The 16162-nt window shown below is 35.5% G+C and overlaps 1 protein-coding gene across 4 annotated transcripts in view; it reads right to left on the minus strand.

Moving 5' to 3' along the window:
• The window catches only part of LOC121431691 (glutamine--fructose-6-phosphate aminotransferase [isomerizing] 2-like), a 39001-nt gene that overhangs the window by 17391 nt on the left and 5448 nt on the right, over positions 1-16162 (minus strand). The window contains exons 3-8 of one of the 4 annotated variants that reach the window (XM_041629344.1): positions 15567-15674; positions 13430-13444; positions 10624-10749; positions 9936-10129; positions 8069-8216; positions 6199-6213 (exon numbers count right to left, since the gene is read on the minus strand). In XM_041629344.1, coding sequence (XP_041485278.1) covers positions 6199-6213; positions 8069-8216; positions 9936-10129; positions 10624-10749; positions 13430-13444; positions 15567-15674 — 606 coding nt within the window. Of the gene's footprint in view, positions 1-6198; positions 6214-8068; positions 8217-9935; positions 10130-10623; positions 10750-13429; positions 13445-14754; positions 14761-15566; positions 15675-16162 lie in introns of all 4 variants that reach the window. The other 3 variants (XM_041629345.1, XM_041629346.1, XM_041629347.1) reach the window with 3 other exon arrangements.

The following is a 16162-nucleotide window of genomic DNA, read 5'->3' on the forward strand; positions in this document are numbered from 1 at the left end:
TTTGCATTAATATTCTCCTCTTTTTTTTGCGGGGAGGGGGGTGAAACTTTTTGGAGGTCGTTGGCCCAAAAGGCCCCCCCCCCTTCCATCTATACACCAATGACCCACACTGTTGCGTAATACCACTATAAAAGGAAATTATATTACCACAAAGTGATACCATTATCATGTTTAATCACATACAAACATACCATGAATACAGGATACCCATCCCCATAAGGCATTATTACAATCATACCGATGGAAAGAATGCTAATAAACAAGAACAGACAACTATTTCCAGCTCCCTCTAAACATATCACATACAACCAAAGCAATCATTACGATTATGGAATCATACACAAATACCCTGACAATTCCCTTACATACATGTAGAGTATCGACTACATGTACATGTGACAGATTTCCAAGAAATGTCAGTAAAGTAGGGATGTATTTGAATTAGGTTTGTTTTGCTGGTACCTGTATTACTTAATGGTATCAGCTCATATCATGTGAATGAGGGCATAGGTAAATATTCAGAAGGGTATTAAATTGATTTGCACACTAAGACAGAGTTTATAAACTTTTAACTATGAAAATATGATGCATATCATGCAACACCATCATCTCTGAATATAATGTCGAGTAATTCACAGCTGTTAAACTTTTACTATCCATAAACTAGACTCGATGAATCGAGAGAGAAAAAATAGTTTACATCATTGAAGAGTTGCTGGACCTTTACCCTTAAGTGGTTAAGTGATATCACCAACACAGGAATTGACTCACCCAGTGGCGTACCGTGGGTCACGGCATTGGGGGGCACCAGCAAAACTTTTGAGTCACTTAGGGAGCGCGCGAAGCGCGCTCAGTTGTCAGGTATACTGACCTAATAGAGATATTTTATGGACATGCAGTGGCATTAAACGGATATGTATCTCACTGATTAATATTCAGAGCTAAAAAGGGACATTATAAGCAAGTTTGTTTTAATCATGATACATAACTGTTTCGCTAAACAAACAATGCGAGCGCGAAGCGCGAGCTAAAATTTTTTTGTATATATTGACCCTAAACAGGGAAATTTTAAGGACTATACAGTGCATATCAAAAAAAAGATAATCCAAATTTAGAGAGTTGATATTCAAAGCTTACTTAATTTGATAATTTTAATTTACATGAACCTGAAAGAGGAACTTCTCAGCTTTTGATTGATAACTTACTTTCACCACTGATGCCACGAATGACCAAATAAATTGATCTGAAAGACAACAGGTACATATTCCATTTTTTGCAAGTTTTGGTAAAATGGGTGACATAAATAACTGATGGTTTGCAGACTCAAGTTCATTAAAAGTGATTTTTTTTACAATGAGAAATCAAGTCATTTCTTGAAATGATGAGTAGAAGGTTAAATTCTCACTCTTACCTATCATGCACCCACACCTTCAACATGTCCTCCTCCCCTTTGCACACAAAGCCTGCAGCGACGGACCATGTCCTGGAAAGCTCGTCTCACCATAGCCGGGTCATTTCGCAAAGCATCCACTTCATGTCGAATTCGGCCCTGCAAATCGTCAAGATCTTGGGGAGGAGTTGCAAGCACCTTGTTTTTTAAATGTCCCTAAAGGAAATAATCACAGGGCGTGAGATCAGGCGATCTTTGAGGCCATTCTACCTCATGGTTTAGGGCAACGACTCGATCTCCAAAGAGTTCTCTGAGTCAATCCCGGACAGCGATGAGACGATGTGCAGGGGCACCGTCTTGGATCCACCAGAGCTGTCTGAAAACTCCTCGAACTTGTCTCTCAAAATGTTCCTCTAACCGTGGCAAGACGTCCTCATTGATCATCTGCAAGTACATATGACCAGTAACATTTCTTCGAAAGAAAAAAGGTCCAATCACTTGCCCACTGCCACACAGTCCAACCCAGACTGTCCATTTTTGACGACTCATATTAACCTCATAATTGATTTCTGGAGGATGTCTGGCCAGTGCATATTCCAAAACATTGTGTGTATTGAACTTGCCATCCATGGAAAACGCAGCTTCGTCACCTACAATGATATTCCGAATAAAATTGACATCTCTCTCATAGTGGCCTATTAACCATCTGGCAAGTGCCAGCCTCCTGGGAAGATAATCCTGCAAAAGCTGATGGCGCATGTGTATATGATATGGATGCATGTGAAGGTCCAGTCTTGTTATTCTGTTAAATGTTACCGAAGGCAATCCAATTCCATTTCGTCTTGCGCTAGTGTCCCTGGGATGTTCCAAAAGCTGTTGCCTTACTGCTTCAATGTTCTCCTGTGACCGCCCTGTACGCCTCCTTCCAGAATTTCCCTTATTGCGATTAAGGCTGGTCCCGTGCTCCTGGTATTTCCTAACATTCGCCCAGATTGTTTTGTTTGCTGGAGGCACTCTTTCTGGGAAACGTTCCCTGAAAGCTTCTCGAGTCCTCTGCAAACTATGTGTTTGGTGAAATGTGGTCACCAGGAAGATTCGCTCTTCAACTGTAAGTTAAACCATTTTTCCAAGGATAGTTGTGTAGTACAAGGCCAGAAGTAACCCACATAAGCTACTACAGACTATCAGTCTGAAACATGAGGAAAGCAACCCTTTCATTTGTGTATTCATTACTATCAAATCCTACAAACACTATTCAAAGTAGCCATGTTCAAAGACAAAGAATTCAGTCAGCCCAGGCCTCCGTATCAGGAATTTAACTCAGCCATTGCCCTTTCATCTAGCTTACAAAAACTTGCAAAAAGTGGAATGTGAACCTGTTGTCTTCAGCATTGATTCATTCGGTCAAGCATAATATCAGTGGTACAAATAGGGTATCAATGAAAAGGTGGGAAGTCCCTCTTTCATATTTAGGTGAATTAAAATAGTGAAATTACATAAGCTTTGAATTAAAACCCTCTAAATTTGGATTACCTTTTTTTGATACGCACTGTATTTCAGAATCCATTAGGAGTATAAATATCTCACCATAGTTATCTAATGCTAGTGCCATCCTTTGCTGATTTTATTAGAATTACATCTAAACACAGTCATGGAGCACCTTTTGTAGTCATTGTAATCATGATTATCAAACGAATCTTACTAATCAAATACTGCAAGCGCAAAGCGCTTGCTGAAAATTTATGAAATTCAGACATGAAGAGAGGCATTCTCAGGCTTGTTTGTAGGAATTCTCTAAGACCGTGCATATTTCAATAACCAAATGATGCGAGCGCGAAGCGCGAGCTAAAATTTTTGTATATATTGACCCCAAACATGGATATATTTAAGGAATGTTTTTTAGGAATTCATTAAGAGTAAACATAATTATCTAACCATAGTCATCTAATGCGAGTGCCAAGCGCTTGCTGATTTTGTTAGAATTACATCTAAACACATGAAATACTTTTTGAAGTAATTTAATCATGATTATCATACGCATCTCACTAATCAAAAACTGCGAGCGCAAGGAGCGAGCTGAAAATTATGTAGGAAATTCAGACCCAAAGAGGGGCATTCTAAGGCTTCTTCGTATAAATTCACTAAGACCCTACGTATTTCACTAACCAAGTGATGCGAACGCGAAGCGCAAGCTGAACATTTTTGATATTCAGATCAGAAAAATTGACGTTTTAACTGATTTAAGTTCTGATTTAAGTTCATGAAGGACTGATTTAAGTTCATGAAGAGCAGAAATCTCACCAATCTAAGTTCATGAAGAGCAAAAATCTCACCAATCTACTTATGCGAACGTTAGCACGGACAGGAAATGTTTTATATTAAAACCTTAAAATAGGGCAATCACTTTAAGTAGTCATGAAAAAGAAGAATATGTCAATACATAAAACAATAATAACTCGAATTGCGAGGAAATATATTTGTTGTATATTGATTTGAAAACGGGAGGTTTTAGTACAACAGGATTATAGTTAAACCAGGAACAACATGAACAATGAAGACACAAATTCAAACTTTGTATCTAAATTTACATTCTACATTCTAGCCTACATGTATATCGAAAGCCCCTACTGCTAGCATATTCCTACATGTCTGTCAACATGAAAAGTACTAATAGCAACCACACTTTAACAGCAACTACATGTGCAACGGTGCAATTGACATTTTAAAAGAAAGGATATTGTTTGCATTTCTGTTTTAATGTTCTACAAGCAAGGCTCAAACAATGGCAGACTTGCCAAAGCATCTACACATGATCTACTCTTCAAAATAGAGGGGAAAAAATGATTTTTCTTTATAAATTGATGATGAAACACCTAATGTTAATGAGTATCAGAGCAATTTGAACCAATGAAAATGCTCTATTCAAGAGAAAGAACACTGCAGGAGAAAAAAAGATGGAAAAATGGTTGAGAATGGTAGCATCAAAGAAAGGAAAGAGAGTGAGGGAAGCAGACTTGTCTCATAATCTCTTTGTTCAAAGTGAAGATATCCACTCCCTTGCTAGGACATAATTATATTTTGTAACAGTAATCATTTATGTAAGGTACCGTACATAAACTGCTACATGCTCAATAAGCATTCACTATTATTATGCAACATTTGAACTTCTTATATTTCACCTTTTGCTTTCTATAATTTATACACGTAGACACATCGTAAAGCCAAGATCTTTTGTACTTATTTTTTTTCAAGGTTAATTTACAATAATACATATGTATAATTGAGTGAGAAGGATTAAAAGAAGAATCTAACTGAAAAGAAAAGTTTTTTTAAGCAAAAGAAAAATCAATGATAATAAGTTAATATTAATAATTATAATATATATGAGGCGCCGATTATCTAGTTGCCTTTTCAATGGCGCACTCTTAAAGTTGGAACAAAATCAGTTTTGAATTTTGATACATGTAGTGGCGATAAAATCAATATCTGTGATGGAAGGTACATGTAGAACAACTCCTCCATTTCCTCCACAAAACAAAAAAATTAAATGTCATATCTAATTTTACCTAAAGTAATAATTCATTCTTTATAATATAAGGACATAGTACAAATAAAACAGATTAATTACTGCCCCAAGGCGAAAGGTACTTCATGGGAGAAAATAGCAATTTCTGATAATTCAACAGACCTACACATTAAAGGGGAATGAAACCTTTGGAACAAATAGGCTTGTGTAGAAACAGACAAATCAAAGAATAAGAATAAAGAAAGTTTGAGAAAAATCAGACAAATAATGAGAAAGTTATGAGCATTTGAATATTGCAATCACTAATGCTATGGAGATCCTCCCATTGGCAATGCGACAAGGATGTGTGATGTCACTGATGAACAACTTTCCCTTTGGTGGACTATAAAATACCCTCAAAATGTCTCTTTTTGCTTTTTTTATGATGATACAAACTCTTTATCCATTATGTATTCTTAAGAAATATATGTATTACATGCCCTCATGTAGAAAGAACACATGTTCTATGGATAGATGTAATAAAAGAGGCAATTCAAGTGAAATATATACTAAAGTAATGGGGAGAGTTGTTCATCAGTGACATCACACATCTTTGTCGCATTGCCAATTTGCTATCTCCATAGCAATAGTGATCGCAATATTCAAATGCTCATAACTTTCTCATTATTTGTCCGATTTTTCTCAAACTTTTGTTGATCTGTTTCTTTGATTTTTCTGTTTTCACACAAGCTATCTTGTTTCAATGGTTTCATTCTCCTTTAATGAAAGGGAGAGTTGTCCCTAGCAATTGTTACACTTGCAGGTTGCCAATTTGAGACTTAACATAGTCTTTTTTTTCATAGTGATCTTTTTTTTTCATACAGCGATAATTTTACCATTCCTTGTCCGATTTTTTTTAAACCTTCAGCATTCTCTTTTTTCTAATGTTTTTTCCTTCTTACACACAAATCATTTTATTACCAATGATGGATCCCCCTTTAATGATCGGAATATGACACAGGCTATGATGCGCACGTACAAGATGAAAAGTAACAGCATGATTTGACAACAGGATGATAATGAAAAATGATGAAAAGACACACAAAATAAAGAGATTATCGCACAAGACCATGTAGGCATAGAATACAGATTGAGAATTCAGAGCATAGATTGAAATTTGGTGAGAAATCATTTGATTAGGTACCCCCTTCTCCATGTTACCTTTAATATGAAATCTTCAACTAAAAACAAGAGCAAAGCTAGGCTCAATAGTAGAGAATAAATCATACCGCTGCATACCAACCTTTCTTCACATTATCTATCAAAATGAAATTCAGAATGAAATAAGAGTAAAAAACTTCAATCGAAAGAAACTGAAGTCATTAGCCACCCCCAAAAAAGACAAGTAATAGAGGTTCCCTATAAACCAATCCCACTTCAGAGCAATGTAACTAATGGCAGCCATAGCTGGGGTTACCACTGGGCTATCAGCCAATCAGCAATGAGCTAGGTGCGCGTATGTACATTAATTTTGTTACGCATTCTGGAAGCCCCCAAGTCATGGCTGCCACAAGACAAAACAACACTCAATCTGAATTCGTCTATACACTATGCATAAGAGCACCCAGTAGATACATGTATATGTAGGTGGTACTCAAATCACAATGTATCAACAAATAATACTTGGTTTATAAAGATCTGGGCCCCGTTGCAGAAAGAGTTGCAATCTATCGCAACTCTAAAAATCACGCGCAACTTGATTTTCAACCAATCAACAGCGCGCATTTGGGACTTGCGATTGATTTTTTGACTTGCGTTTAAACGCAACTCTTTCTGCAACGGACCCCATGGCATATTACAATTATGATTGAAATAGTAGAGCTCTAAATCAAGTTTAATAAGTACTTTTTTTTTGCAATAACTTAATTATAGCTTAAATGGTTCATTACAACAAATTAACTTGAAAAATGAAGAAAAAAAAACACAAGTGAAATGCTTTAAAAAAAATGAATAAATTAAATAAATGAAAACAAAAAAATGACAGAGAGATCTGTAACAACTGACAAATACACTGCATCTACACAAATAAAATAATACAAATATTTCAAAAGAGTTTGACCATCCAACTAACTTGGATAAGTATGAATTTCAAAGTTATTTTGACTTTCACATTACGTGAAATAGATGATTCACAGTTGTGGGTCGGTTAATTGGAGGTGCACACCAGTTTTTATTTTTTATTATTAGTATAGTTGCATTAGCTGTGTCATTTTTTTTCTTTTCTTTTAATCCCAAGTACCAACCATAAACAGAACACAGTGTGCTTAGAAACACCAGAAGTAAATGCTATGTATTATCATTATAATGTCAAAGTAATACAATTGACCTTCGACGCAGTTCTTTCATCTTTTCGGGTAGCGATGTAGGTGGTACACTTATCATAAAATCATAATATATTGACAAATAATACTTGGTCTATAAAGATGAAAGTCAATCCTAGATTTAATCATATCTGATTGATTCCTACACCTCTATAAAACTCCAATTACACACACACAATCGTCTCATGGTGTGCAGATACATGTAAGAGGGGAAGGGAATTCTAAACATTTTCTACTGGACTTGGGTATATGCATTGCCTTTATTTTGCACACTGTTGCCGGTTTTCTGAAGTTGGGTTAAATTCAAACTCTGGTCGCAAGTTGTGGTTCACCTATGGAAAGCCAATTGTGACATAAATGTCTAACAGTAGAGGTTCAAAGTATCAGCTAATTTGACTTTCAAATCACTCTTAACTGTCTGAGAAAGATTAATAAGATATTGTCTTCACTGTTAAACAGCATTAAAGAATTAAGGTAGAGCACAGGAAACAAGAAATATGCAATGTAAATAAATTTTTGACATGCATGGCTTCCCATAAGTTTAGCACAAAGTTAAGACCATAGTCCAAAGTTAAACCAGACTTCAGTACATGGGCCAATGGAAATAATTTTCAATAAAATGCTTGATGGGACCCAAACGTATTTCAAATGACTGCACCTTTACCACAGCTTTAGACAGGCGTAAAAATCATCCAAATTTACTATTGACTGGTTAATATTAAACCAATCAGCATACAGGATTTAATTTATGTAGGATATAATATTTACTATTGCCTGGTTGATAGTACATACCTCTGTTGTCCTTGTAGAGAACGGGTACATAGTTGCTGGCTAGTTTAGTTTTGGTCTTGATGCCGATTAGGAGGGGACTTCCACGACGGGTAGCCACGCATTCACCGGGAAACCTCCTGCTCTTGAAAGCCAAGGCAAAGGCACCTTCCTATTAGAGATAGATAAAAAGATACAGAGAGAGAGACAGAGAGAAAGAATGATAGCATGGACAGAAAAGAGGGAGTGAGTGGGGGGGGGGCAGAAATAGGATGAGAAGTAACACATGTAGCATGTAGATTTAAACTGTACATTGTCTATTTTAATTTTTTTAATACTACAAAGATTGCATATCAAAAGTTCTCTACAGTACTCTGTATTCAATATTTTCTGATACCAGATTGCTTACAGACCTTCAAAAATATTTCTGTGTGTTGCAATGGTATGGAAGTGTGGATTGAGAAAAAAGTCAACATTTCAAAGACTTTTAATTCTGAACTTTGGGGAGGGGTTCAGCTTCAGCAGTGTTCCTGTTTAATAGCATGATTTTCTTATATTAGTAAATATCCTTCCAAATATCCTTTTTACATGTCTTGAACAACTGACTACTCTGAACCTTGGTAGAAATATTCAAAGCATAAAAGGTAAAAGTTGTCTTTACCATAACAAATTACTGACATTCACATATTGTTTTTTAATTATAATTTTTGTGCACATGAAAACCAAAACCAAAGCAGAATGAAATACATCCTCGGCCCGTTTTCATGTTTGCATTCATATTTCGCTGCCAACACACTTCAATTTGGCCTCTGCAGCTATACATTATATCTGGCTGAAATAAAATAATAATTTCATGCAGACACACTCTCCTGGCTTCCATTCATGTCTCGCCAGCAAAATGAATTTTATTAGATTTACGTTGTGCTTTTTGTTTCCTTGTTCTACTGCAGAGTACAGTTCATGGAGGAATGGTTGACCTATTGACAAGAGATTTTTCCCAAACTTTCTTTGGTTTCATCAATTCATGCAGTGAAACCCTTTTCAAGATCATCTTTACATACCACTTACTGTACATGAACTTAGGGTGGGGGAAATAAATCTAATGAAAGAAGGGACTTCAGATATTTTTTATTGTTATTATTTGTTTGGTGTCACCTGTGCCTGGGAGGCGAAAAGCAAACTGAATCACTATGACCCGCAGGTCTCTCCTCCTGATATAACTGATTTGGGGGAATGCAGGTGGACCACTACACCGGGGTTTCCCCCTACTCTTATACGAATAGTGCAGTGGGTTCTTAACGTGCAAAGGTGGTGACTCTCCTCTACACCGGACCTCCATTGAATGTCCTATCCGAGGGACGGAGTGTTTTCCATTGTAACATAGCCTGCATCTATGAAACATGGGAGAGATGTTTACACACAATGCACTGACTTCAGTCATCCACCCGATTTCAAGTTTATTCCTCATTAAATTTCCTGAGAAAATACAATTAAAGTTCCCGAGAAAATACAATTACCTACACTACCAGCCAACTATCTTTAACTTACTATTACCTGTAAAAACCAGGGGGACGTTTCATAAAGCTGTTCGTAAGTTAAGAGCGACTTTAAGAATGACTGGTGATCCTTCCTTACGTGGTAAACCATCGCCAATTTATTATATCATTTACCACAAGAAAGGATCTCCAGTCGTTCTTAAAGTCGCTCTTATCTTACGAACAGCTTTGTGAAACACCACCAGAGAATAGATTCAGTGGACCTAATCTATTTTCTCCAGTTTATACAGGTACTAGTGAGTTAAAGATGGCTGACTGGAAGTGTATATATGCTAAACTTAACCTAAATTATACAAATATATCTTAATTTATTTGAAACAATGGAATTCTCATACCAGTTGCTGGATGACAGATTCTACGAGCTCCCTGAAAGTGATTTTATCATCGTCACGGTTATCGTAGAGATACTTGATAAGCTTGGCGATAATCTCTGTGTCCGTGTCGGACTCAAAAGCAATATTCTTGCTCTCAATAAACTTCTTGATATCCTTATAGTTTGTAATGATGCCATTGTGGATGACGACAAACTCTGAAAGAAAATATTATTGCATTAACTATTACTAAATCAAACAATGTTAAAAAAAATTATGTTTTTATAAATGGTGAATACACGTTACACTGTCCAAACGTTCTGTAAAAGGCCAACAATGGCCGACTGGTATTTGAATTATAAATGTACAACATCATCATCACTTAATAACATTTGATATTGTGCTAAGGAGGGAAAGGGAAGGAGAGACAGAAATAAAAGGAGAGAAAGATAAAAATTTACGAACCGTTTTTGAAGAAGCGAAATCTAATGCAAGGGAAATGTCTGAATAAATAGAGATTTTGTGTTTGTGGTTATGATGTCTGATATAAAAGTTTCTATAACACAGCTCGAGAGTCTTCTGATAGTATAACAAGGGGACCACTACAAGTAAATATTGGTCTTCCCCACTGTCTGTATGTATCAACATATTATCATATTTTAGTTGGCTTTGATCAGGCTTTTTCTTTGCAAAGTATAAACTGCTTTCTCACCATTTTCATCATCGGATCTCTGAGGATGGCTATTGACAGCATTTGGCACACCGTGAGTGGCCCAACGGGTGTGGGCGATACCACAGTGAGTGTCGTACTCCAGATCAAAATCTAAGTCCTCTTGAGCTGCAGAGGAAAATGGTGAAATATAATGAGATAAATTATAAATTATGAGAGAATTAGCTAACCAGGGGCCATTTCATAAAGCTGTTTGTAAGTTAAGAGCTTCTTTCAGAACGACTGGTGATCCTTTCTAACGCGCTAAACCAACGCCAATGAACATTTTGCATGTTTTGGCGTGTATCATTTACCACAAGGATCAACAGTCATTCTTAAAGTCGCTCTTAACTTACGAACAGCTTTATGAAACACCCACCTGTTGACTACTGGCAGTGGGGGGTCACTATGCAAAGTCAAAGGGAATTGCAGCATTCAGTTATAATTGAAGTATGGACACAAAAACTTTCAAGTAGATAAATACATCGGAAAGGATTAAACGTATAATCAATCTCTCTTTTTCATTTATGTTGTACATGAGCTTAGGGATTTATTTATCGAAAATCACATACCACAAACAAAAAATAAGAAAAGCTGTGTAATGTTCATAACAAGTGTTTCAGCAGCCAACAGAACAAGAGGGATTAAGATCAAACACTGGAAATATCTCATGAAAAGAGACTTAAAGGGATGGTCCGGGCTGAAAATATTAATACAAGTATCTCAATACATAGAGTAGAATTCACTGAGCAAAATGCTGGAAGTTCCATCAAAATTGGATAACAAATAATAAAGTTATTGAAGTTTAAAGTTTAGCAATATTTATTTTGTGAAAACAGTTGTCATGAATATTCATTAGGAGGGCTGATGATGCCACATCTCCATTTTCCGTTTTCTTATGTTATTACATAAAATAATATTTTTTTCATTATTTCATACTTGTGTGAATAATATGTTTCCTTTATAATGAAATACAATGAAAGTTGCAGCAATTAATATATAATGCACTAAAATCAGTTGTCAATCAAATTTTTATAGTTCTTGGATGAAAACATTTGAATAAACCTAATTTCATATGATAAAATACAAAAGAACAAGTGGGGATGTGACAGCATCAGCCCATCTAATGAATATTCATGACGACTGTTTTCACAAAATATTGATAAACTTCAAGATTCAATAACTTTGTTATCTGATTTTGATGAAAGGTTGGGCATTTTGCTCAGTGAATTCTACTTCTCTAATTTATTAAGCTTTATAAATACTTTCAAGAATTTAGATTCAAAAGCAAATGGGGAAGGGTTGTTATCAGAAGTGGTCACCCAATGAAAATGGCGGGCTAGCAGGTTTATTTCTAACTATTCCCACGAAAATCATTTCCTGAAAGACATCCTTAATATAAATTTTAAAATCACCTTTTAGGCAAATACAATATTAATTTTTCCTGTCTTTTCCACAGGTGTCTTTAATTTATCTGCATCATACATGTACAAATTCAATACCCCACCCTCTATTTTTATTTTTCCATCCTGAACACAGAATACAGATGAATTCTCTGGAAAGTACTAACTTCAATGTAATATCAATCTTTGAAACATACATGATACAGAAATAGTATACCAATACCAATGTTCTCGCTAGTACCTGTAGTATACAACACCAGTTTTGTAATTTAACACAAACATGCATGAAATTATAAACATTCCATGCAGGAATAATATCAATTACTGATACATTGCAACAAAGCATGTGCAATTGTGCATGTGTACATGTAGAATACATAGTCCATCAATAATATTGTCCTACAAATCACCAGAGCTGTACATGTAAATGATTCATAGTATGTATACCTTGACATACCCTGCAATTTAAATAGTAATGTAAACAAACCCAATAATGGCAAAATAATTATCATTGATTAAAATGCCCATAGAACCAATTACCTGTGAAACCACAATCCCACTACACTATGTGAGTACGGTACTCTTCAAGGTAGGTGTCGATGTTGGTCCTTTAAAGGGGAATGAAACCTTTGGAACAAATATGCTTGTGTAGAAACAGAAAAATCAAAGAATAAGAATAAAGAAAGTTTGAGAAAAATCGGACAAATAATGAGAAAGTTATGAGCATTTGAATATTGCAATCACCAATGCTATGGAGATCCTCCCATTGGCAATGCGACAAGGATGTGTGATGTCACTGATGAACAACTTTCCCTTTGGTGGACTATAAAATACCCTCAAAATGTCTCTTTTTGCTTTTTCTTGTGGTGATACAAACTCTATCCATGATGTATTCTTAAAAAATATGTATTACATGCCCTCATGTAGAAAGAACACATGATTTATGGATAGATGTGATAAAAGAGGCAATTCTAGTGAAATATATACTAAAGTAATGGGGAGAGTTGTTCACAAGTGACATCACACATCTTTGTCGCATTGCCAATTTGCTATCTCCATAGCAATAGTGATCGCAATATTCAAATGCTCATAACTTTCTCATTATTTGTCCGATTTTTCTCAAACTTTTGTTGATCTGTTTCTTTGATTTTTCTGTTTTCACACAAGCTACATGTATCTTGTTCCAATGGCTTTATTCTCCTTTAATAAGCAATCCAATAATCCAATAATTGCAATTAATTACTCAACTACAATAATTAATTTTGAGACCCATTATTGAAAATTTTGCAATATATTGTCATTTACTTGCAACGTCTGTAAGTTTGCCATGGTTAAAATTTAATGAGAAAAATGCAAAATATACATGTACCTTGCGTAAGAAAAAAAACTCTTTGTAGTTTTCTTACCTTTCTGCAACCGTGCTATCACAACAGAATTCAGAATAAAATCAAATGACTGTCAGAGGCCAAAACTCTTAAGTATATTTTAGGGCTACTTTTCACAACTTAATACTGGTTATTAAACATTGGAGAAGCTTTAACATTGGAGTGAATAGGATTTTCCGAGGGTGCTTTTGTGCCCGAGTAATTTTTCCTTGGACTGTCATACCTCATATTTGCTCAAATTCTACTTTAATCTTGAATTACAACCATTGAACAAATAAAATAAATGCATTCCCAGTCTCCATACATTCAAGTTGCAAAATTCACTATACACATCCATGTATACAATCATAGCATGCAGGTCACAAGAGGCATTAAAACTTCTGTCACACTGTAAATTCTCCAAAGACTCCAAACTGAATAATGAATTTAATTTATTCAATTTATTAATTTTAATGGAAAACAAATATGTTTATTATTAGCTCAGAAAATAAGGACATCATTACCCAAGGTTTGTTTTGTGATAAAAAAAACATATTACCAAGGAATGCATGTATACCTGCATAATAAAATTATTTAAATTATTTTTACTTTGAGACAGTGTGAAATATCTCTTTTTGACCTATAAATGTAGACCTTGAATCAGAAATAAATGCAATCAATTGGAAATTTCAAACAATGAATCCTTTAAACATACATGTAGATGGCAATATTGAACATGATACACATGCAATCAATAAACATGATTGGTAATGATTGATTGCAAACGTTTGTGAAACAAGGCCTGGAGTTTGTTTTTAATGAGTGTGACAGGAGTCCTATGACCCATTACATAAAGCTTGATCATGACTCTTCATGAGGCTCATATTTACAAAGCTGCCAACCTAAACAAGAACATTTCAATATCAGCATTTTTAAAGGAAATCAGGGGTCTGTTGCAGAAAGAGTTGCGTTTAAACGCTAATTTTGTCAAAAAAAAAAATCGCAAGTCCCAAATGCGCGCTGTTGATTGGTTGAAAATCAAGTTGCCCTTGATTTTTAGAGTTGCGATTGATTGTAACTCTTTGCAACAAACCCCAGTATTCACAAAGAAATACAGGCACCATACAACACGTTACACTGAAACTTTACAAATCGGTATTTTGCATGAAACCATCAGTATTCTTTTTTTTTAGTACTAAATTTACGACAAATCTGTATTGCTTGGCAGCTCTGTATTTACTATGCATCATACACAGTTCAATCAAACGTAGAAATCGGCAACAGAATCAATCGCTATCAAAGCTTCATGTTACGGGGCCCTAGTCATGCAAACATTACATGTACATGCACTCATAGCACTTTACTACCTGTAACTATATTGTGAGTTCCATTAGAGATAGGTGTAGTCAAGGAGATTACAGTGAGGAGAGACATAGGTGAATGGTGAGAGACACAATGCAATAAGTACTGGTAAGATATGAATATTCAATCAAATACACACTGTTATGGGCATAACATTTTCATAAACCTTGAAGTGAAGGCAGCATAAGATATACATGAGGGCAATGATTGATTTTGCCCCCGTGACAGCCCAAATCATCCCTAAAACTCCCCCCAAAATGCATACTTTGGGATGACTTTTCCTTCTAGATTCCCCTAAAGAACTGTCACAAACGATATTCAAAATTTAGAAAATCACTATACACACATATGGCAGAATAATATTTGATTTTATTGCATTATCTACTACATGTAGGTACCCTCTACTACTTCTTCTCAAAAGCAGCATATTTACTGGGGCAGGGCAACTGTTCTGCACCCCCCCCCCCCCCTATGATTTTTTTTTTGAAGAAAAAAGGGAGGGGAAACAGAGGAAGCATAAAAAAAACAGAAAAGTATTAAAACAAGAAGTTTGAATACTACATAATTAACCCCATGATTCTTTCCAATGTATGTCACTCTGCTGCCATTAAAAAATTCTATACCAGCAGAGAGTACATGTAATTCCTCAAAAATCTATGTGCACCGAATAGGTAGTCTAGCTAGCCGGGTAATAATAGCGGGGCCCGCTGGGAGAACAGTGTTTGGAACTGAAGTGGCTACCCTGGGTAAATATACTGTCATTTTTTTTATTATTATTATTATTTTACACCAATCCAATCCCTCATCAAAAACTTACTGAAAATTTCTTCCTCAAGGGCCTTGACCTTTCCTCTCTTCTTGATGATGCGGATTGGGCGGTCGGTGTTAGTATCCTGTTCATTGTTACCCCCATCAATAGCAAGACCTGAAAATGGACAGTAAAGAGACATCAATGACAATAATGTGATGAAATTATGACATGTATCTAGAGTCAAACACAAAAATTAGACACTGAGACATAGGATGGTACTTTCATAGCACTGAGGTTAATACATGGATTGCCATCTGTTTTGTTGAGCATTCTATTTTATTTAGTAATTCATGCCCGCCTCCCCGCTCACGTCTCCCTCTCTTTTTCCCTTTCCTTTTCTTCTTTTCTCTGCCCTTTCCTTTGTATTGTTTCTTGTATTGTATTTTTGTCTATATCTTATAGGCATATCCCGCCACAAGCCTCAGCTTTTAGGGTATACACCTTCTTCCTTAAATCAAACATGTACACAAATTGATTTATGTATGAACTTATGTTTACAAGAAAAATATGTGATGAAATGAAAGAAAATAAATGTTTTGTTTGAACTGAATTGAATTTGAATCTCATTCTGCAGCTATAGTCCTTGGTCCCATCTTACAAAG

This window comes from Lytechinus variegatus, chromosome 18, assembly GCF_018143015.1.
Source record: "Lytechinus variegatus isolate NC3 chromosome 18, Lvar_3.0, whole genome shotgun sequence".
NCBI lineage: Eukaryota > Metazoa > Echinodermata > Echinoidea > Temnopleuroida > Toxopneustidae > Lytechinus > Lytechinus variegatus.